The sequence below is a fragment of the Pundamilia nyererei genome, unplaced genomic scaffold (genome assembly GCF_000239375.1).
Source record: "Pundamilia nyererei isolate P.nyererei 1_Seehausen unplaced genomic scaffold, PunNye1.0 scaffold00051, whole genome shotgun sequence".
NCBI lineage: Eukaryota > Metazoa > Chordata > Actinopteri > Cichliformes > Cichlidae > Pundamilia > Pundamilia nyererei.
The window spans coordinates 326,598-349,720 of NW_005187452.1; the positions used below are offsets into that span (position 1 = coordinate 326,598).

The 23,123-nt window shown below is 40.4% G+C and overlaps 1 protein-coding gene across 4 annotated transcripts; it reads right to left on the bottom strand.

The window, feature by feature from the left end:
- Positions 1–134: 134 nt before the first annotated feature.
- rufy2 (RUN and FYVE domain containing 2) lies at positions 135–22,945 on the bottom strand. Of its 4 annotated transcripts, none has more exons than XM_005733260.1 (20): positions 22,682–22,945; positions 21,080–21,276; positions 16,836–17,009; positions 16,275–16,392; positions 14,901–15,002; positions 14,653–14,776; positions 13,528–13,592; positions 13,355–13,420; positions 12,889–12,958; positions 12,279–12,380; positions 11,999–12,115; positions 11,779–11,871; positions 10,863–10,937; positions 10,670–10,767; positions 5,168–5,287; positions 4,842–4,971; positions 4,604–4,698; positions 3,524–3,572; positions 3,310–3,390; positions 135–3,072 (listed from the first exon to the last, which is right to left on the bottom strand). In XM_005733260.1, exons 2-20 carry the CDS (start codon positions 21,153–21,155, stop codon positions 2,929–2,931), a joined length of 1,899 nt encoding a protein of 632 aa, XP_005733317.1. In that variant the 5' UTR covers positions 21,156–21,276; positions 22,682–22,945; the 3' UTR covers positions 135–2,928. The 4 variants fall into 4 exon arrangements, with proteins under 4 accessions (XP_005733317.1, XP_005733318.1, XP_005733316.1 ...); XM_005733261.1 differs by lacking the exon at positions 22,682–22,945 and adding an exon at positions 21,679–21,771; XM_005733259.1 differs by lacking the exons at positions 21,080–21,276; positions 22,682–22,945 and adding an exon at positions 19,392–20,156.
- Positions 22,946–23,123: the final 178 nt, after the last annotated feature.

A 23,123-nucleotide genomic window follows, 5' to 3' on the forward strand; every position in this document is an offset into this window, starting at 1 on the left:
CTGTGATGTTATTTGAGGACAAATCTCCATATTGAGGTTATTGAAATAAGAGTCCACATTTTGTTTAAAAAAAGCAAAGCTGATTCAAGTTGAGGACTTGAATCGGCTAGGAAAAAAATGACAGGAAGCAGGAACCCATTCTGTGAGTGTTTAATCAGAAACTGCGAAACAGTCAAGATAACAGACTGTTGGCAACAGAGTTAATTTTAAACTGCAAAGTAAGCTAAAGGGCAACGGTGGTAATCAATATTTATATACAATATTATGTATCAACTGTACAAGTCCCACATTAATCTGGGACATTTAAGACAAAAAACAAGACTAGTCTGGGTTCAGCTCGGAAATATCTGCAAATAGATCTTCATGACATGTTTAGACTATATCGGAAACAATTTTATCACTTATTGAAATCATCCCCGGTCTATTGTCTCTTTACTGGAATTACAACATCCAGTACTTTAATGAAGAAAAAAAATCAATTTGTAAACTTTGCAAGCACAAAACCAGAATCTGCACTGGAACTCATATTTCAAACTTCCATTCAAAACTCTTAGTTTGGCAACACAAATGCACTATTTTAAAATGGTTAAACTTCCCCTCACGAATGGAGCAGCAGTAAAAAAAAAAAGAAAAAGAAAAAAAAAGTGATTCTTTAACATCTGATTGCAACAAACTTCAAGTAAACGGGGAAAATTCAAAATTTTCAGGCTTATAAAAGTACAAATTAATGTGTATAAAACAAACTCAAATCTATACTTCACCCAGTATGATTGGCAAGTGTTCAAACATATTTTGTAAGTAGGTAACACTCACGTTTACAACCACTAACTTTAGTCGTGAGTTTCTCTAATTTCCAAAAAAACAAATGAACCAGCCACACTGAGAACGACTGAGCTCACAAACTAGAGCTGACTGCATCGACCCCTCCTCTTGCTCCTTAAAGCAGCACCCACTGCATTAGTGTCACAAAAACAGTGAAACGTACCTTTAATGTTTTTTTCCCCCCTTGGCTAGTGTTGCTACTCTGAAATACTCTGGGCTCTCGTTTTAGATCCTCAGTGTAGAAATATAGGACTCATTTTGGCAACGTGAAAAGAAGGTAATCACTGCATTTACACAGGCACATATGGCACAAATACCACAAAAAAAAAAAAAAAAGTTCAAGTGCTTTTCATATCCTCACGGGAAACTAGTGTCAGCAGAGCTCAAGCTGCCTGGAGCAGTAAATAGTCTGCAGATTTAGCCTGAAGTGTGACTGCATACAAATCCCATTTATAAAAATGTTCCTGGATTTATAAAAATGTAGTCCTAAGATTTTTTCCCAATGGTTATGCAAAGGAGTCTCAACATTAAATGCATACAGGATGACGAGTTCATAACTAATTTTGCTTGTGCATCTTCCAAGAACCCAAAGCATCTGAAATACGAGATCCCGGTGACTGAAGCTGAGCAACATAGACTGTATATTAAAGATGGAGATAATTTCTGGGTCTCGTGTTGTAATGGCCAGCAGCGAGCTTTCAGAAAGAAGTCAGACTATACACATCTATTGGAATTTCTTCCCTTGAGCACCCTCATCTATGAAGTTAAACACGTTCCTCATGAGATTGTGGTCTTAATCTCTAGTGTTACATTTCACTAAATACAACATGATCTTTTATTTGTATATTATTGTCCCCATTACAGTAAAAAAACAACAAAAAAAGCATTTTTTGCCTTTTAGGTAGACCTACTTTGTGACTTAAAAACCTGGTTAATCCCTTCCCTTCTGCGCATAGTCCTGTTCAGTCCAACCTGTAGAATCAGTGTGTATAAACGAGGCATCCCCCAAACATCAAGATGAGAAACGAGAAACACTCAACTCACATAAGGGCTTTGCTAACCAGTGAGTCCATCTTTTATATACAGTCTAAGGTCCCAAAGTGCAACATGTCATGTCAGGACATAACATTACTTCTATGCCAAAGTCAGGTTTAATAAATAACTTCAGTACTTCAGATAAAAAGAGGCCTTTAGCCTATTTTATGAGGCCATGACCATCTTCGTTCTATGGTGATTTGTCTGTCAACCACCTGCTGCTACAACGGTGACAGAAAGTGATTTTTTTTTGTTGTTGTTTTGTGGCACAACTCTTTTCTTCCTTAAACGCTGTCTGAGGCATTTTAACTCTTAATTGAGTTCTTTTAAATCCATCTTAAAAGAAGGTGCAAAGGAGTCCGAGCCGACAGCCGTAGCAAAGCCACCATGCTGCATGTGCAAACTTTAAAATCTCGCCTGTTTGACTATAAAGTTATTGTGGAGACTTTGAGGACTAACAGATGCATTAGAGGTTTGGTTCATAGAACTGTCTGCTTTTAGCTACAAGGAGTGTTCATCATAGTGCAGTTTCACTTCCACCTCTGCAGAGCCGTTTCTGCTTTCATAACCAAACACTCACCCCCTGAACTTTAACATGAAGTCTTAGAGTTTGAGCTTTTACTTTAGTGACCATTATTTGGAGTAGCAGTTACGACAAATGGTTACCTGGCCATTGGATTGTGCACCATAAACTAAATATGGTTTCTCCGTTATTTTCATTGAGACTTAATATATATACACTTGGGGCTGACAGTCGTAACTATTAATATTACAGCAGACTCTTCTCTGTCTGACTACAAGGGAAGATATTTTAGACTCTCTGCAGATGTTCTGCATTCAGAGTCAAGCAGCTACATCGACAAGTTAGACAGATGCACATGTCGCTCTTTTCTTTCTTTTTTCCTTCCTTTAAACAAATGACAAATCAAGTGTAAGGATCATAAAATGCATGTGCCTTAGCAGCAAACACTGTAGATATAAGTTGGCATATGGATCCTATACAACACTGAAGAGGTGGTACTCATGAGTGTGACTGTTTCGAGGCCGTCACGGCAGCGGCGCAGCACTCTTTCATGTTGGATTGGAGGAGCATCGCTGCAGGAGGAGGGCGTGGCAGGTGTCACAGACTCGCACTGGTTTGGGAGACGCTGGCAGAGGAAGCTCGTTGTCAGAGCAGCTGTTACAGAAAATCTCCCCACAGTTCCTACAGTGGTGCTGTAGAAAGAGACAGAGAGTAAAACCAACTTAAAATCTTCTGGATTAATTTTACATCCATTAAGATCAACGATTCTTTTAAGTATTTCTTGGGGTCTCTGAGGTTTAAACCTATCTAAAAGATCCTGAAGATCTTTTAGATAAAATGGGTGTAAAATCACAAACCATCCAAAATCATTCAGTGCAGAATACGACCCCGGTTCAAATATAACTATCTGAAGTCAACTTAAGACAGACCTTTCTTCTTGAGATGGAGAACTCCTTCTCACAGAGCTTGCAGTGAGTGGCTTCTTTGTCCTTCAACCAAACCTGACCCCCCTGAAACAAACAACAAACCTGTGTTCCTAAATAGCACACAAACCAAAGTCAGCTTTGCTAACTACACTTATTCTGGGATTTTGCAGCTTCTTCTGATCCTTTTTTTAAATTTTTATTAAACTGTCTGAATTACCTGAAGAGCTTTGTTGGCTTCTTTGATGTCCTCAATCTTCAGTTTGGATCTGATTTAGACAAAATGGACAAAGTTACCAATCGAAGGGCATGAATTTCATTTTGTAGCACACGCAGAGATAAAGAAGATTTTAGCTGTAATGATAATGATATTGCTGTTGTTACAGTTTGACTCATTAAAACTGCTTAGTCTGGTGCCAAAAACCTTAAATAAAAGTATAAAACTACGTTAAAATTAACTTATTCTCACTAAACACAATTTTCCCAGTGATCTACATGTGATGCCCAGCGAATGTCTTCTTCTTTTTTTACATTAAACAGATGACAGCTTATAATTTAGATTTAAGCCTTAGTCACAGATGTCTAAATGCCTTTGTTGTGTGGCAGCGAAAAGCAAACTGGAAACTAAGGATGCTCATTTTTGCCACTGAAAAAAGAAAAAGGTTTCCATCCATAACTTAAAATGTTCAGTAGGGTATCTCAAAAAATTTGACGGAATAACTCAAAAAATGTTTGAGTCAAAAGCTCAAAATTTTCAAGAAAAGAACTAAAAGATTTCAACTTAATAAGTCAAAAATTTGTGTTAGTTCTGCCAATCAGGAAGCTCTATAAAAGACGTCATTTCAGTGTTACCCAGAAGGAGAAAGGGAGGAATCAGCTGTCCAACAGTTCATCATGACAACATCGATCAATACCTTTTATGCAGTTAAGGAGCCATTCAAAGCTGCAGAACCTCCCACCAATTTAATTTGTTTACACTTGCTACACATTGGTAGCTCACTCATGCTGTTAACACCTGATTTTGGCACATGTGTCTGTGTCATGTACTTCCTAGCAGCCACTGGTTGGTCAGTATGAGAGTCTTTATAGTTCTCATGCTAGGATTTACTCATAAAAAGGCTCATCTAGAATTGTTCCTATACCACATAATGTATATCTGATTCATAATCAAGTTTTAATACGCTGCATGAGAAAAATGTGGAAAGGCCAAGACTTATGAGACATTGCCTCACCTCCCTCTAAACTGCTAAGAAACTTTGTTATGGCGAAAAGAGAGCTTTTCAAAATAAAGTTTGCATACTCGCTGAGTTTGGAGCCAAGCTCCTCCAGAGCTTTTTCCTGGTCCTCACAAATGGTCTTCAGCTGAACATTTTCATCCTGGAGACGATGAAACTCCTGGAAAAATCAATCAAAGGGAAGCAAGAAAAGAAAAGGATCAACATATATCAAGTAAACGGAAATGTGTACCGTCATAAGCACAAACACGCACTTTAAAAAAACATAGCATCCTGTCCAGTATTTATTTTCCCCCATCTCACCTTTTTTAGACCGTTTATCTGCAGCGCCTCTGTGCTGAGCTGAGCTACTGAGTCCCTCTCTCTGTGCAGGTCATTTTGTAACGTCTGCCTCCACTCCCTCTCTATCTTTAGGTCCGTCTCCAGCTGCTGACTACAGGTACAGCACATCCACATGTTTATATCAATAAGAAGGTGAAGGTGACAAAGTAATAGATTATATTATAGCATTCACGGATTCAAACATACATGGGGAAAAAAAAATCAATGTATCAAGTATTTATGTAAAATTTAGTTAAAGCAGTGTGGGTGGGTGTGTCTTAACCAATCCATGTAGGCGGTTTGCTTACAGTTGCTTTTCTCTGTGTTCGATCTGCCGCTGGAGGCTGTCGGCTTTGTTTGCAAAATCCAGCTTGAAGCGTCTGGTGCCCTCCTCGGCCGAGGTGCGGTGCCGCTCTGCCTCCTGTAATCTGCACCATTATAACCAGGAACAAACTCAGGACCATGGAGAGAAAAAACTGGGAGGGCAGGGAAGAGGAAGTTGGGGTGTAGAGGGAGAAAACAACATAGGGAGATGGGCAGGAGGATGGACAGTAAAGTAAAGGAGGCACGGCTGAGGCTGGGATGAAGGAAGGTGTTGCAGTTTGAACTGCCAGGAAGTAAAACTGTGAGCAACAAAAGGACGCGTGACTGAGAATTTACCTGTGGGTGTTTAAAAAGAACAATAAGGAACACAAAAAGTGTAAAGACGGCAAAACAAAGTTGCATAATCAAACAAAGCGTGGGAATCACCTAGGAGAAACTAATTGGACAAGGAGAGTAAAGGACAGCTGCTCTCATACTGAGTCTCTTTACCGTTGCTTGTTTCAGACAGAATATTTTAAATCACAACTCATGCAAAGCTACTGTAGTCCTCTTCTTTTATTTGCTCCGCCACACTCTGGCATACACCGACTGTTGACTGTTCACATAAAAACACGGCATGCTAAAAGTTTCACAAAAAACTCAAAACATACCCGGCATTTTCAAAACATCTACCTTTATTGATCACGGTGATAAAAGACAGTAGTTGTGAATTTTAAACAGCTGTACTGACCGTTTCTTTTTCTTCAGATTAGAAGTATTAGGAACATGGAGTTAAGAGTAGAATTACTTCCTGATATATCACAAAAGTCAATAAATATGCCAAGACAAACACAATAACGCAGTTCCCTTGACAGGAACTCCAGAGGTTTACAGCTGTGTAACTACAGGTCTTTTCATTTGGATCAGCTGTCTGTTCTGCAGAGACAAAACACACTGACTGATCTAAAGCTGCTGGTCCCACAGAGTAGTATCTAAAAATCTCAACCTGACAACGAGATGAGCTGTGTGCAAATTTATGTATTTTTTTAAAAGACATAGTGCACATATTTACTTTCCACTATATTACTTGAGTGTCCAAATTCTGAGCATGTGATCTAGGCTCTATATAGTGCCCCAACAATGAATGTAAACTACTTTCTGCTGACAATCTCATCAATCCTTATAATTTGTACCTTTACAGTGTCGTGTATCAAGAGAAATGGAGCAAAGTTTTGTGTCTGAAATCTCCATTTAATGCTTACTAACCAGGGGTAAGGTTCGCCATGCAGAGAAAACCGGCAGCAAACTAAAAGCAGCAGAAATTTCTGACTAGACATCTGCAGGGGGACCTCAGTGCCTGATTATGGTGAAATGTAGACAGCAGCAGAAACATTTTATTTAGATTTGTGATGGTTTTCCTGTTCCAGCGCTTACTTGTGAGCATTAACAGTTTCGGCTGCCTGGGAAGAAAATAAAAACGCTCTTCCTGGTGGAGGAACACACAGCAAAGAACAGAAACGGTTACTCAAACAACTCAGCCAAGACAGTGTTAATGCCTTTAACTATTTTCCTAACAGGTGTGTCTGCATTTTGTTTTTCTATAGTGGCGGGAAGGTCTTTAATGATTAAGTACTAGCACCTTCCACCTTTATTTTTCATCTTGACTAAACGTTAAAGGGACTCGACTCAGCGTTAGCAGGTAAAACCTCTCAGTAGCTGTGACACAAAAGCCGAGCGCATGCCCCTCTAACTCAATGTGATCGATAAATACCTCTATGATTACATCCAAACAGCCAGCTATCTCACTATCTGTGTTACTGCACATAAACTGACTACTGGAGACAGGAAGAATATGTAGTACTTGTATGTATGAGTGTGCACGCGTGCGCATGTTCATGAATAGTAGTGCATGATTAATTGAAAACGTTTTTTCAGTTTCTATTAAAGTATTAACTGTCTCAATATTGGATCAGTTAAACTGTCATGACAGAGTAAACTTTCCCTCACTTAGCACTAACCATAGACTGTATATAAAAGATGGACCTGGTTTCTGGATCTGAAAACTGAAGTCAGTGCAAACCTGCATACTTTCTAATGTCCAGCAGGGGGCAACCTGTCTGGTTTTGTAACCATGCTTCATTTACTTCATCCTAACAAGCGGCTTCAAACAACGCTCATCTTTTACCGCTAATGTCTATTATCTCAGGCATATCTTAAAAAAAACTGGCAACATTTCAGCACTGCCAAATATAACAAATGCAATGTGGAAAGAACAGAAAATGCATTGTATATGTAAGTTACAGGTAGCTCGAACACACTACAAAAGAACAGTGAGCAGCACAGCCGCCATGTAGCCAAGGAAGTGCATTAAGATACCACACAGATGTTTTAGATGTCGTAGTTCTTCAAAAGTACAGCAACTCATTTGTAAATCTTATCAAACCTTTCATTAATTTACAGTGCTCATATATTCAATAAGGTGGCCACAAGGATATTAATAAACACTAGTTGTACTTAGCGCTGTGTTCAGTAACCAGCCTCCCCAGCACACTCTACACACTACAGCTGTGCAGAACTAGTTGATTAGATATTTAATGTCAGAAATACTAGCCGATTAAACATATTATCCGTATTTTATTAATACACGAGGACATTACTAGTTCAAAGAGGTTACAACACCACCGTCCACAACCTGGGGCTGCAACCCAACAATCGCAGGCACCTCCTCCTTTCTCTTTTAATAGAAGTTTTAAAAAAAAAGCGAGGCGGGAAAGTATTCTGCAGTACTCTGTTTAAAAAAATAACAATCATAGACGAACGTCGGTCAAAATAAACTGAAATATAACCAAGCAACTCAAGTGACGTGTAACCACATTCTGCACCGGGTTGTGGAAGAAACCAAGGCCGCTACTTCGGTTATCCAAAGTCTGCAGACTGTACATGTTTGCAATGTTATACACGGCGGCATTTAAAACATGATTTGATTAGGGGTGTCTGTAGCTCAGGAGGTATGGCAGGTTCAGTCTGTAAGCCAAATATCGTTGGGCAAGATAATAACCCAAAGTTGCTCTTCAATGCATCGGTATTCATCGGCGTATGAATAGATATGATAGAAAGCATTTAACCATAGAAATAAGTGCTTAAATGAATGGGTGTGAATGATGCTTGTAAAGCGCTTTTAATGCTCAGAGTAGAAAAGCACTATATAAGAAGCAGTCTATTTACCATTAACACAATTAATGTGATTAATGGTTTCATATAGCTAAAGTACAAAAATTCTAATGTATGATAAAGTTTAAGCTTATCATACATACACGTGGTAAATTTTTGGATGTTTTCTGTCTTTTAGAGTAGTCAACTAGTCTAATTTTTCCTCTCATTTAACAACTAGTAAGTTAACCACTAGGAGCATCCCTACTTTCAACACAGCTACCTCTGAGAGAGGGTGGCATTGAGCCCATAAATGCCTACAGAAACATGGATAAGAAATTAAGTAAATTACAGCTAATGGAGTCAAATACTCTGACAGAATTGCAAAAACGAGTCAGAGATGTGAATAAACCTCTCAGTCATTAGTTTAAAGTCATCCTAAATGCAGCACGATGTTCAGTTTGTACATTATGATCCATACTAGGAGTCTTTTAGGGTGGGCCTACATAACTTGCGTGTAACATCCCTCCATTTCTTACTCAGATCCTCCCCTCGTTTGTCATGTTTCAAAACACCAAGGTGGCAACAATCAAAGCGCTCAGCTCACAGTAACTACATCCATTTTTTGTATCCAGTCACTGTTGACCAACAAACCTCTTAAAGTTGTTTGGATGCATTTTAACCAAAGATCACGAGACACGGCAATAATCTCTTTGAATCCCAACACTTTGCTGATGAAGTAAATAAATCAAACATGCAGTCCCAGTTTCACCTGAATCTGTGGCAGCTCTCAGGCCCTAAAACCATCTGAATATTATGTGCAAAAAAACAGGAATGTTCTTCTAAGTAAAGTCCGTTTAGTCATGCGCTCATATCCTCAGAAGGAGATGTCCTTGACTAGCTTATACTGGTGCTCTGTGTCTGTGCTGGCACACTTGACAAATGACATAGCAAGCGTTCTGGTCTGACTGAGCAGATCCTTATCACTGCACAGAGGAGCAGGGATAAAAATCGGGAAACAAAAAAAAACAAACATTAAACATGGAGGTTTCGAGAGAGCAAAATGAATGGATGGAAGTTATAAAAGAGAAACAGAAGGGAGGGAAAAAAGAGGAAAGAAAGGAGGGAAGGAAGAAAGGATGTCAATACATCAGTGGCCCGGGTTATACTTAACACTTTTTGCGACTTAACATCACAAGCACAACAGGAAGTGTAAACGTAAGGCATTGTAATATTCATCTGAGTAAGCTTGAGTAATGAAAAGAAGTTGGAAAAAGAGGGCAAGGAAATGCAGAATATAGATGATTATGACTGCGGCAGATAAATCTGGAAATTTCCCAGCTACATCTGCACAACACTGCACTATCAACATGGAAGATTTGAGCCTGGACACAAAGCTTTACGCTCACAACAACTACATGTCCGATTCTCAGGGGGCGATTTTCCATTAGATGTAATAAAGTGATTCTTCATAAGATTAGATTTACTTTATTAAAACGTTTTAGCTACACCACAAAACTCCCACTAATGTGTCCTATAGCACCGGCCTACAAACATCTTTAGGATAGCCAAAAGAAAACATTCACAACCAATCGCAAATAGGATGGAACAGATTTAAACCAATGGGAGAGGAGATGGGAGAGGTGGAGTGTGTTGACTGGAAGACAATGGGCTTGGGTAGGGGAGGGGGGGGTCATAAAGCATCAATGAACTCGCAGATAAAACCACAAACATGGAGCAGGTACACACTGAAGGACTGAAAGACATGGGCCAATAGCAACAGAGCTGAACATGCATGAGATTTACTGCAGTGTGTCAGATATGATAAATATGGGATTGCAGGGTTTCCACAAGGAAACTAGTAATAACATATTGAACTATTGTCTTGATGCTAGGCATCTGCCTAGTGGCTCTGCTCCCCTCTGAAGAAGAAAAAAAAATCAAAGTTTTTGTCTTTTTTTTTTTGTAACAACTGCACAAATCAAAAACAATTAAATGTTTAGGGAGAAGAGAAAGGTGCATTTCTACTTGTTTGTTATGTTTTATGTGACTTTTATTACTTCTATGGGCTACCATCAGCCAATCTGCCCTATAGAACACATTGATTAATAATCATAGTCCCAATTCTTTTCTGTATAGAGTTATTTACACCGAAACATAACAACATCATCAAAAAAAATTCTCAGAAATATCAAACTTACTTTTCTAAAGAGGCATAAAGTATTATCAGCTTAACTTAAAGGTTCAGAAGTCTGAACAGAGCAGCAGAGAACATGGTGTAAACACCTGGACGTGAAACAAAGGGGACAAAGTGCTTTGACGGTGTGTGCTGTGCATCCAGAGGCTGTGTGTCTCACCTTTGCTCCAGCTGCTTCATGGTGGCAGTGATCTGATTGGTCTTCTCCTCCAGACGACTGATCACATCATTCTTCTTCTTCATTTCCTCGTCAGACGACTTAAAAAAAAAGAAAAAGGGAAGTAGTAAGGATTACTATAGTTCTGTTATTTCTGGATCTTAAACATTATATGACGATGAGTGTCTGCTTGTACCTGCATCTTCTGGTACATTTCTACATTGATGGCTTTGACCTCATCCAGCTGCTGTCTCAGTCCAATCAGTGTGTCCTATTAATGAAATCAGAGACTTAGCTGTGTTCTGGTCCAGTATTGGCTGTCTTCTTTACGCACACATGCATGGTTTTTGTTTTTTTGACTTACTATAGCAGTTACAGAAAACTGGACGCTCATATTAAACATTCCCTGTGAGACTTCAGACGGCTCTAAATGCTCTGCTACCAACAAGTTCTTCTACTCTTCTTATCAAAGAAAGCAGATAATTATTACTGGCTGCAATCCAAGATAGTGAAGTTAAGTTTGGGTTGACTGCAGGACAAGATTCTCTGTAGAGAAGCAACTGAATGATATAAAGAATCTGCATAACATCAGACTGACCAGTGAGTCACCTGGTAGGGAACACATTAGACTGGAAGCAGCGAGCTGGTTAGCAGTGACTGAACATTAAAATCAGGAGTGTGAGGGTTATAAATTGATCCTAATCACAGATTGGGTTATTTGTTTTACCAATAAAAGTTAAAAAAAAAAAATACTGGCATTCACCAGTGCTACCCCTCAGCCTCCTAGTCAATACACCTACGGTATCAATTTGAAAATCCTAGGTCACCTCCTTATCACGTTCACAAGACTTTCAGAAAACTCATCCCATTCAGAAACTTGGGAATCCATGTTGCCCAAGGTTGATGGGATATTGTCATCACCCTGCCGGGTGGGCAGGGTGATGACAATATCCCATCAACCTTTTTTGAACAGGTAATGATGGCTGACATTTTCTATCCATTGCAGTTGGAATTTTAATTATGTTTGCATCTCCTCACAAAGATGAATTAATGCCGCTGCTTCAGTATCAGTAACTAAGAATCTGTTCTGCAAACAAAATATTTGTTCTTACCTGTTTTTCGTGAATATCTTTCTCCAGAAGTTTCATGGCGAGCTCCATTTCCTGCTTCATCGACACCTGGACCACCAGCTCATTCTCCACATCCTGAAAATGGCAAAATGCATAAATGTAATGTTTGTTTATAATGACGTCATGAACACATTCTACACACACACACACACACACACGCACACGCACACACACACACACACACGCACGGCCACTGTCTGACCTGTCTGAGCTGACACTCCTCTTTTAGCTGTCTTCGCACCTCGTTGTACATCTCATCCAAACCCTGACGAGACTGTTTGTACGTGTCTCTCTCCACTGACACGTCACCTTGAGTTAACTAAATTAAAAAATTAAAATAAATTTAAAAATTTAAAAAGAAAAACAAAACAAAAAACACCAATAGAGAAACTTTATATGGATGGATTGTAAGACCCAATTTCCGTTTCACTTTTAGTTGAAAAAATAACACTCAGAAACGTTCATTTTGTGACACAGTGTACCTCTAAATGTTGCTGCGTCTTCAGCAGAATGAGGGTGTTTTCACTCCTCAGCTGCTGGTTTTCTTCCTGCAGTTTGATGATGTTGTTCTTGGCTATGGCTAACTGCACACACAAACATATCCACATGTATTAGGAAACATGTTTAAAACCTAAAACATTAAAATCTAGTATGGCATAAATGGATATCACAAGTAAAAGACTGTCTTCACTTGTTTTGCAAATTTAGGTTTCTTCTACCCACACACATTGGACATTTTGCTTAGCAAATGGTCCCAAAAAAGGCAAATTCGTAGATTTCTCTTAAATAAGCTTAAACACAGATTTGTTGGCTTTACTGTACATGACTTAAAGGAGTAGTCACCCTTCAAAAGCGCAGTTTGAAAAAGAAAAACCCTGATAAGAAACTCCAAATTTGGCTGGAGGATTACAGCTTAAAGGTTAGACATACCTCAAACCTCTAACCAAGTGGTGTCACTAGAGAGCTGCATGTGCAACCGTGTAACTTGGTGACACAGACACTATTATACTCCAAATATACTCTATGACTTTAATGTGTAACAGACAAATGCTTCTCCACACAGGTGACAGGTGGGTGATTATTGGTTCTCACCTCCTCAATGAGTTTAGAGTTGGACTTCTCTAGAGAGTCGACTCTGCCCTGAAGCCCGTGAACTGTGGAGCTGCATGAAGAAAAAACATTATGGTGGGCCTCTGACCTCTATATGAGTTTCATTAAATTAATGTGCAAACATTTAATATTTTGTATATAAAACCAGGACTGCAGTAGCTGTAATATAATCACAGCCGCCACACAAGTAGGGTTTGTTTAAAATTGTTAGCATTAACGAAAGACTCAGATTAGTCTCCGTTCATTACTATCAAGTCTGTGAGAAGACAAAAGTTGGATTTCTAAACCACCCAGACGGGTTTAATCTCAAACTCTGGAATACTTTTATTCTGGGAAGTGTTGTGGTAAAAATACAAAAACTTCCTGCAACTTCCTGTCAGTTATTAACAGCACAATCTGCAGGTCCTCCAGCACACAGGTCTGTTTCCAGTACAAACAAATGTCTTACTTGAGCTGTCGGTTCAGTTCCTCTACATAATTCTTCTGATCCAAGATGGATGCTATCTGGCTATTCCTGTTGTCATAGAAACAGACACAAGAGAAAGAGAGCTGCATCACATTTGGGGAAAGAAACCAGCTGCATCAAACCGAGGAGAGAGAAGAAGAAAAAAAAAACTGTACCTCTCTTCACTCCTGTAATCATCTATGTCATTCTTCAAATACATGGAGAAGTCGATCACCCCGACCTTAAATGAATAAAACGAAGGCGCTAGTATCACTCAGAGGCAGGCATGTTGCTTTTCACAAACATCAATTTGAAGGAATTTGAAGGAATCCAGACCATTTACAGAAATTAGATGCCTACAAGCACATGTTGACTTATTTAAAAGTCACAAAACAAACACAATATATGCAATTTGTAACTACAAAAATGTATCAATTAACCGCATGCATGCATAAAAACCACCGGCTCGCTATAGCACTATTAAAATGGTGAGTTGGAGAAGAGCTGATAAGAACTTAAAGGAAAGTTAAAGTAAACCAAGTCACCATCCTTTGGTTTCATCCTGTCAAAGGAGAGGATGTTATCTGTTAAATGACCTCAAAAATTGAAACATAGTACTGCTCTCATTTCATTTCTGCCCAGTCAAGCTCTCTACTGGTGCTTGGCTTCTACGGTGAAACACAGATCAAATGAGAGTCTTACACACACTTTTAGACACACTAGATGCAGCTGTAGATGTATTCAGGTTTGTGTAATCTGCTGTCCTGGGCTAACGGTTGAGGCAGGATTGGTTTTCGTCACCTCTAGTCAACACAAGATTTCTGCTACCTAATGAAACATGCAGGGCTTTGGGTGTTGTGTCTACATCTTTATATTTAGGCCTCTGAGGCTCCAACATGAACTCCAGTGGCTCTGAATTTTGTTTATTGCGCCTTTAATCAAAATCACGATTAAAAGAAAGAAGAAGGAGAATTTAAAAAAGGCAGTTTCCAATTGATTAATACTGAAAATAAATATTAAGAGAGAACACAGACTGTTTTTACAAAGGGAGTCAGAGATGCAGAGATAAAATAACTTAAACTGGCAATCACACTTCCTGAAACCACACAACAAAAGATAAACTGCTTATGCTCAAAGGTCACGTAGTACAGGACAAATGAGTAACATTCTTTGCTCCACTGACACAAAACACCACCCTCTGGTGCTTGGTATGGTGTAAGCAGGAAATTAAATAAAACTGGCTGCACAGCAATGTCAGACTTTTTCTAATATCAAAATATTTCTCCCCGTCAGTGGCGTACCTGAGAGTCCAGGTCCTCGCCTTTCACACACAGGTTAGCATCGATGACGTTAAGGCCCACCAGCAGGCCCACGATCACTGCTCCCTCCTCCTCCAACATAAGAGCCGAATTCTCATAGAAATCACTGAGGAAGCAAGAGATGACATCATCTGTTACCCTCAACAGCCTGAACAGTCAATCGGCAATGTTTCTTTATAAATATATAATAATATTCACATATACACATATACACATTCTCTCTGGTGTACCTGAGCAAGTCTTTTCTGGTGATGAGAAGTCGCAGGTAGTCGGCCAGCCGTTTCTGCATGAGAGCCAGGCGCAGCCATGCTCTGGCTCTGCCTAATGGAGTCCTAGAAACAAACACCAGTGATAAGGTTGGATTTCAAGGTGTTTCTGAGGGTCTGTCTACTCAAGTCTGCAGTAGTTAGATTCTATTTAACCCTGACTCTTGTTACTGTTCATCATCTATGAGATGGGAACAAGAAAGTGCAGCATTCAGTATTTTCTCTTAAAGTTTGACAGAGATTTCGAAACATTTTCTAAATACTGAATACAAGCTTTTTCTATTTTCAGTGTATTGGTGTTCTCTCTCAATCCGAACATCCAAAACTTTGCTTTCTTTGTGCGCACAGACACTGTTTGAGCTTCCTTGTATCAAACCTTTGCGTCGGCACTCAGCGTTGCTAAAATCCTGCTTTTTTGCACGTCTGTTGCTCTTACTCAGCCCCAGCAAAGGAAACAGACTCTGTTCTCTGTGTGAAACACAACTGTTCCTCATTTAGGACCAGATCAAACTCGAGAACTTAAAGCGTGGCGTGGAAACTGTCCATGAACGAGGTTTAGCGTAATCCTCCTCGCTAGATCCACTGAAGGACACACCTTCAGTATGAATGCAGGACACGACACTTTTTGTTGTTGCTAAACACATCACTTCCAAACTACATAAAGGTTGGTCCTGCTCTATCGCTAACATTATTTTTCTGAATTTTCAGAAGTTTCGGCCAAAGACAGTTCCACGTGTCACATGTTCAGAAATTGTGTCGATATGAAAGAAGAATAGGGAAATAGGAAGAAATGAAGCGGCAGAACGATCAAAGGTGAAGTGAAAGTAAACACCCAGGTACTTCCCTGAGCTGGCTCACGTCACATTCTCATTTCAGCGTTGATTTGCAGTCTCACACTAAATCCCTTGTTTGCATTTACACCTGTGCACTGCTCTCTGTGTTTGTGTCACAAGTGGAGCTGATCATGAAATTTGAGCTAAGAGAGCTACTACCCTGTTTTGCTGAAATATAGAAAAGAATGAAGCCTGTAAAATGAGATAACAACCTGTGTCTTCACTGGAAAAACACTAGCTCCTGCATTAGCATTAACAGCAAGCTAGATGTAGTTAAAACCCTATTACATTGATTTAACAGAGGCATTATCTGTGCTCTAATCAGTAAAATCTCTACACAGAAAAGCCGATAATTCACGGCTGTGTCATGAGATGTATAGCGCTTTTTCTGGAGAGGTGTATGTAGTACTATAAATCAAGCTTTACTTCTGATTATGATTGCACGGTGGACGAGAGGTCAAGCCATATGAGAGCAAACGTGTGTGTAAATACATGTACTTCTTACTTAAGTCCTGGCAGGTCTCGTACGGACGCTGAGATCTCTGCCGCTTCGGGACACAGTTTCTCCACCAACTCCAGAGGACCCCACAGGGACTTATTAAAACCCAGAAAGGACTTCTTCACTGGAAAAAGAAGAAAGCAGGAAAAATCAGACATCACAGATTCCCAGCTTACACATAAAATTAACGCCAGCAGGAGCAACAAACTAAATCCCAAAGTTGGAACAAAAACTGGCCAGAATATGGAGATTTATGAGTCACTGAGAGACGTAAGACCACTGAACAAATGCTCTCCATCATGGACAAGACATCACACCTGCTCATATACTACAGAGGCACCAGAACTTATTATCACTCAGATTTATTCAATCCCACTGCCATAAAGAACACCTCGAGAAATCGCTCCTGCAGTTCTCTATAAAACTTATAAATTGAATCAAACTCTCTTCTTTTTCAGAACTGTGGATATTATTTATTAAACACAGTAATTCCCACTGCACATTCAGTAAACAACAATAACAAACAATCTATCGTGCAGTACACTAGCACAACGCTGACATCTTTACCTCTGAGCCCGTGTTTGAGGCAGTGCTCCATGACCACAAAGAACTGCTGGAGAGGGGGGTAGTCTGAGTCCAGGGTCCGCCCGAAGCTCAGAGCCGACTCGATCAGACCTTTGATACTCAGCTTGGCCATATTCAGTAAGTTAGCTCGTTCCATAGCCATGGGATCTCGCAGAGCTGCGGGAAAACAAATGGCAAACACTTTTAAAAAATATCCATGGCTTTACATTTTCCTCGTACAGAAATACAGATTTAGAAAGAAATTATATGGAGTCTATTACATTCTCTTAAGAACTCCATGCAGAGTTTAATCTAGGTTTAAACACAGCCACTGCACAGCAACAAGAAATAACTATTAAGAATGATTTATTTACCTTTACATAACACATTATTTCTTTTGTACACACAGAATGCAGATAGAAATGAAAAGGTAACTATCTCTCAGCAGGAGCGCCACCAGATTTTTTTCATAAGGGTGGCCATATTGATAGCACAGAAAATAGGTACACCAAATAAGATTTTGAAATCTATAATAATCTGTTTTGATTGACCGATTGATTGACTAATTGACTGACTGAAAGTCCCAACCATTAGTTAATGATTGAAAAGGAAGAAGCTTAAGAGTCACTCTCCCAGAATAGAGTTAGCTTAAAGAGCAAACTTATTCAGGAAAAACAAATAAGTATTAGATCATGTAAAACTGAAAACTGTTGCCTGTCTCTATGTTGGCCCTGTGATCTGTCCAGGGATTGGCACCAGTTTTTCTGCAACCTTATTACATTATTACCAACACAGGACAGTCTTGCCAGGGGGATGGGGTGCAAATTTGGCCCCCACTTGGAGGCGCCCCTGTTTCTCAGAGATTTGCGGGGCTTCATTTAATGATCATTTTCAAGATGTCTCACTTTAAAAGCTTGACAGATTGATGATGTTTTTGTCAGAGGGCTAAAAAACTGAGTCAGAAGGGGTTAATGTCACACAGCTGGTAATTATCAGAGACAAGCTTGCTATACTGAGTAAATACCTTGACGTCAGGTTGCATATTTGTAACATTTTCTGATAGTCTACCTGAACAGATCAGAAATGTGTTAACAAATCATTGTCCCAGTTCTGCACCCATTATGGAAATTATCCTAGGCATGAAAAGCCAACATACCAGAGAGGTAAGGCTTTTAACTAGACAACCCAGTTAATGTAAAGCCAAACAGCAGAACAGGACACAGCAGGGTCAGGTGAAAGCATGCAGATATGTTGCCTAGCACCTTTAATTGCAGTGACAGGTTGGCCCTAGAGGGAAAGATTTATCAAACCAGGTCATGTAAAGCTGTTGATACTAAAATGCTTAACACATGTACCATTATGAACGTTAAGGAAGCCTATTATACTCGACTTTATTTGCTGCTCATATTACACATGAAATAAGAACCCTCTCAAAAAACAAACAAACAAACAAAAACAAAAAAAAACCAGGTCAGTTAGGCGGTCAAATGCTTCATTACAGATATTTTTCTAAACACTTGTCTCTGCATGATGTCAGTGAGTGCAAATATCCACAGCAGGTTTCTGAAGCTGGCCACGAGCCAAATTTGAAAACAACAAAACACATGTCAAACATTTGAAAAAGGTTTAAAGTGTTTACTATCCCTGCATCAGAACATTTATTCAACTTAGCCGTTTTTGTGCCCTACCAATAATGCCCACCCCTCAGTTTAAAAATCACTTGGTTAAAGAGGTGTAAGTGGTTTAAAATAGCTCCTATCAGACAGATGACCTGATGGACAACACCAGTAGATTGGAGAAGACAAATAAGGACCACTTTGATCTGTTAACCATGCAAAGTTACTCTAGTAGAGCCAAATAAGAAATGTGCATATACTGTGCCTTTGAACAGCTAAATTGTCTTGAGTGTTGCCATAAATCATGACAATCTTTCCACAGATACATCTTCATCAGACTAAAACACAGAGGTGATGCAAAGCAATTAAAAGCAACAAGCTCACTCGTCGCATAAGGCTGGAAGTTGCAGGGGTTTAAAATTCGTGCTAACAATGCAAACATTTATCAGAAATAACTGTTAACTGCCCGTTTCATCCTTAATTCAAACACAAGTCCGTGATGTACATCTGAAACCAGCCAGATTATTTATAGCTCTGAGTGTGGGAGGTGATGTGGTGACAGAGACAGACACTCGGGCTGCTGGGCAGAGGCAGTAAAGCTCTACAGTTACTGATTTTGTGAGATCACCAATAGGGTGACAACACATGCAGCTAACAGCTCTGCAGCATGATACAAACCCCGGGGGATGCAGAGGGGCATTTTCCATTTGCACCAACGCAGCATGTGATGTTGCAGGCAGTAAAGCTCCAGAACAACTAATAACAATAAGGCATGGGGACCTATTGTGCAAAAATCATACCGTTAGAAGTATCAATTAACTTAATTAGCGACCCTTTTAACGTAACCAACATCCAAATTAGTTACTGGATGTCATCAGTCTCGTCATCAGTAACCAGGCAGTCCTTCACACCCTCACGGCCCGAGAAGCTCATCAAACTCTACCTTGGACGGCCCAGTCTCCTGGCAGGGACGTCCTGTGTTCCGACACTTTGGGCAGGACGTGAATGCTTCCTGAAATGGTCTCGGACGCCTTTCTGGCCAAAGCGAAGATAGGAGCCTGCCATCGCCCGTCTCCTCCACCTCTCACCGTACTGCTGCTGTTAGCTTTATCCCCTGCAGCAGCCTTCTCCTCCTGAAGCCTCAAAATCCCAAATACCTGGGATTTATCCTTGCTGCTGTCCGCTTCGGACAGAGACAGGTCGTGCTCTGCTGACGATGCCATGTTCAGGCGCTGAAATGACTGTAGCTAGGTGTGCTCTCCGCTGCGAAAACAGCCAGATTCAAACGGTTTTGCTAACCGTCGGCGAGCTAGCTTTGATGCTCAATTCCTCTGGCGAGCATAATGACAATCGCTACGTATATGTCTATTAAAAAAATACCTGTGATGGCACTGGGCAAAGCAATGACAGCTCTAACCAGAATCAAAACCTGTCGTTACGTCTCCGACCTCCAAAACGTATATTTGGCGCCGCTCTCGCTACATGATGAAGGTGAGCGCAGGTGCCGACCGCACAGAGAACCGCTGCTCAGTAAACGTGTATTTTCTATACATCGTGGTGGCGTAAAGATTTGTTTACAGCCAGCAGACCTAACCGATAGTTGGCGTCTCCGCCGTGCCACTGCACCCGCCCGAGGGGAGGTGTCACACACGGCTCACAAGACACACAAAAGGGAGCACTACGTAATGATTTTAGAGCCTGCTCTGCCGCCCCCTGCTGCTGGAAACGGGAACTGCAGCTCTGCCCGCAGGTGGAGCGTGTACAGAAAAATAACAGGCTCCTTCCGAATAAAATCTGTCTTCTTTCTTGCTACCTTTAGGGGTCGCCACAACGGACCACCTGCCTTAATCTCACCCTAGCATCCTCCTGTGTCACACCAACAACCAACATACATGTCCTTCACAAAATCCATGAGTCTTCTCTATGGTCTTCCACTTTTCCTCCTGCCTGGCAGCTCCACATTCAGCATCCTTTGCGCAATGTATCCACTATCCCTCCTGTGCAAATGTTCAAACCACTTCAACCTTGTCTCTCTTTGCCTCCAAACTGCTCAACTTGAGCTGTTCCTCTGATGTACTCATTTCTAGTCTTGTCCATCCTAGTTACTCCCCATGAAAATAAGCTCTGTAACCTCTCTTGTGCAGTCAGAGCAGATCGCCGATGTCTTCCCACCCCAACCTTGAACTCATCTACCATGGCGTCCCCTGCCCTCTATACTAAACCTACAGTAGAAAATTCTTAAATAGCAATGCAGAAGCATATTAAAAAAGAACAGTGGAAATCATAAACACCCCCACACAGTCACCAGTATAGAGAAAGAAGACAAATATTGGCAGAGAGCACAGCTAAATGGAAAACTTGATTAGGTTTAGAGCTGATACTAAAGGCTGCAGCTAATAATCATTTTATTTTCAAATAATCTGAAAAAATAAAATGCCATTCAGCAGATTCAGTGAACACAACAGCATAAAAATGAAGCATCATCAAACTTATTTGCCATTGTTAGTGGCTGGTTTTCTAAATCCCTGAACATCCTATTAAACTCTTGTACCTCACCTGTATTAAAGCAGTGATTTGTGGGTAAGCCACTGTTTTTCAATGTGAGAGACCAAACAGAAATTTCCAACATACCTTGGCTGTAGGCTAACCGCTCCATACTCTCACTATGAGTGATGCCCCAGCGGTGGAGACTCTGAGGGGAGTACATGATGAGTAGGGCTCTTTTCTGCCCACTGGGAACTGACGAGTAGATCCTCCCTCCTGAAGTTGTCCACTCTGATCAGTCAGCTCCACAGTCAGCTTATCTTCAGTTTTCTAATATCCCACTTCTGAGGAACAGATAGTAAAGAGGGTAACAGACTTTTAAGCTCTTTAAGATTAAATTACATAAGTGATTGGCATTATTTTGACTTCTTTCATACATAAGACCACCTAAAGTCATACATTGCTAGCATTTGTTCACCGGCACACCAGGATGTGAAGATGTGGATGGTTTTGAGGTAAACACACTCTGATTATCTGCTGCACTTCCTCTTTTTAAATCCTCATTTTGATCACTGACCCCCAAAACACATCACTCACATATACAAATCCTTTGATGTTAATAATAATATATGCTAAAAGTACCTTTGCTCAAGTATTTCATTTATCCTAAAAACGAAATTTCCCAAAATGTAAGTGTATTTAAGTAAAAATACACTCACCACCACATTTAACAAAAGGCTTTTTACCTTTTCTTTCAGCTATAAGGAATGCATCCACTGGGCCACCGCCTTTCCATCATACAGATCTAAAAGCCTCCAACCACACCAGCAGCACAATCCATTACAGTTGTGGCAGCATAGAGGGTTATAACACACTACACAACAAAGAGCACTGTTTCTCCTCTCTCTCTCCATGTCCTGCTCTCTCTAATACCTCAGGGCTGACCAGGAATCATATGACCAGGTTTGTGCAGATCTGTGCATTCCCTGAATGCTACCACCATTAATTCTCTGAATCTTCATTTGTCAGTTCAGTCAGTAGAGAATAAAAAATTCAGGCTTCTGCTATCTCAGTTTTTTTTCCATACCTCACTGAATTTGTCTGTATCCATCTTTATGTCGTGTTTGTTAGAGTCACCGAGTATAACCATGACTGTATAACTATGCATCACCGTTCAAGTTAAAATGCACTGGATTTTAAATGTAGTTATTCTTTTATTTCATATTTTAGAGCAGTAGCTTTAATACATTTCAGTTAAAACTTCTTTAGAACCAGAGCTGTATCATGTTCCCGTCTATCTCCTCCCTCCATCCATGAACCACACCTAAACATTCTCACTACACACCACTTCCAGCATGGTGTGTTTTTGTGCCATTTGACAATCCCTGGGACACGCCCTTCTGCCCGAGAGACAGCACAATGAGCCAATTGACATCCCCCACTGGAAGCTCTTTCCACCAATAGGGGTGTGGTACTGTTTCATCGTAGTAGGCAGCCATTCATTGTGCAGCAATGCTGCTGCAGTTGGAGTGGTGCTGTGATCACACTCTGACAGAGTCACAGATTTATTAATATTAGTTTCAATGACAAGGAGCAAGGAGGATATCAGGAGTGACACATCTTATAAATAGAAAACACAGTATAATTACAACATGCACACTACAGATTACAGTATGTGTGACAGCTAAGTATCACTCCACCACTCACAATGTGCAGTCGTTACTTAAACATGTGGATGGTGCATCTCACCTCAACAGGAAAAAGTGGTGCGTTGATCCTCGGTTATCGGTTATCTCAGCGTCTCAGCAATCTGTAATCCGGTCACTTTCAGGTGATGACTCTGTGAAAGATTGGTTTGATGTACATCAAAGGTTCACCTTATCCATCCAGTTACCAGCTCCCAGTCATCTGGTGACAATAATCTGTCTATCTCGCAGGTGGTGTATGGATGCAGTATCACAACATGACTGTCTGTAGTTCAGGAGGAGTAAGCCGGTACACGCTTGGGGGATATCACCGACAGAAACCACAATCATCACCCCACATAGCACCCAATGACAAGAGAGCAGGGAAGCTGTATGGGGGAGGGGTTTAGGAGTAACACAAGCAAGAACGGAGAAGAGGCTGAAAAGGGGATAAATACAGCAGAGACGAAGGGGAGCCGACAGAAGACACAAAGCAGGAAGAGACT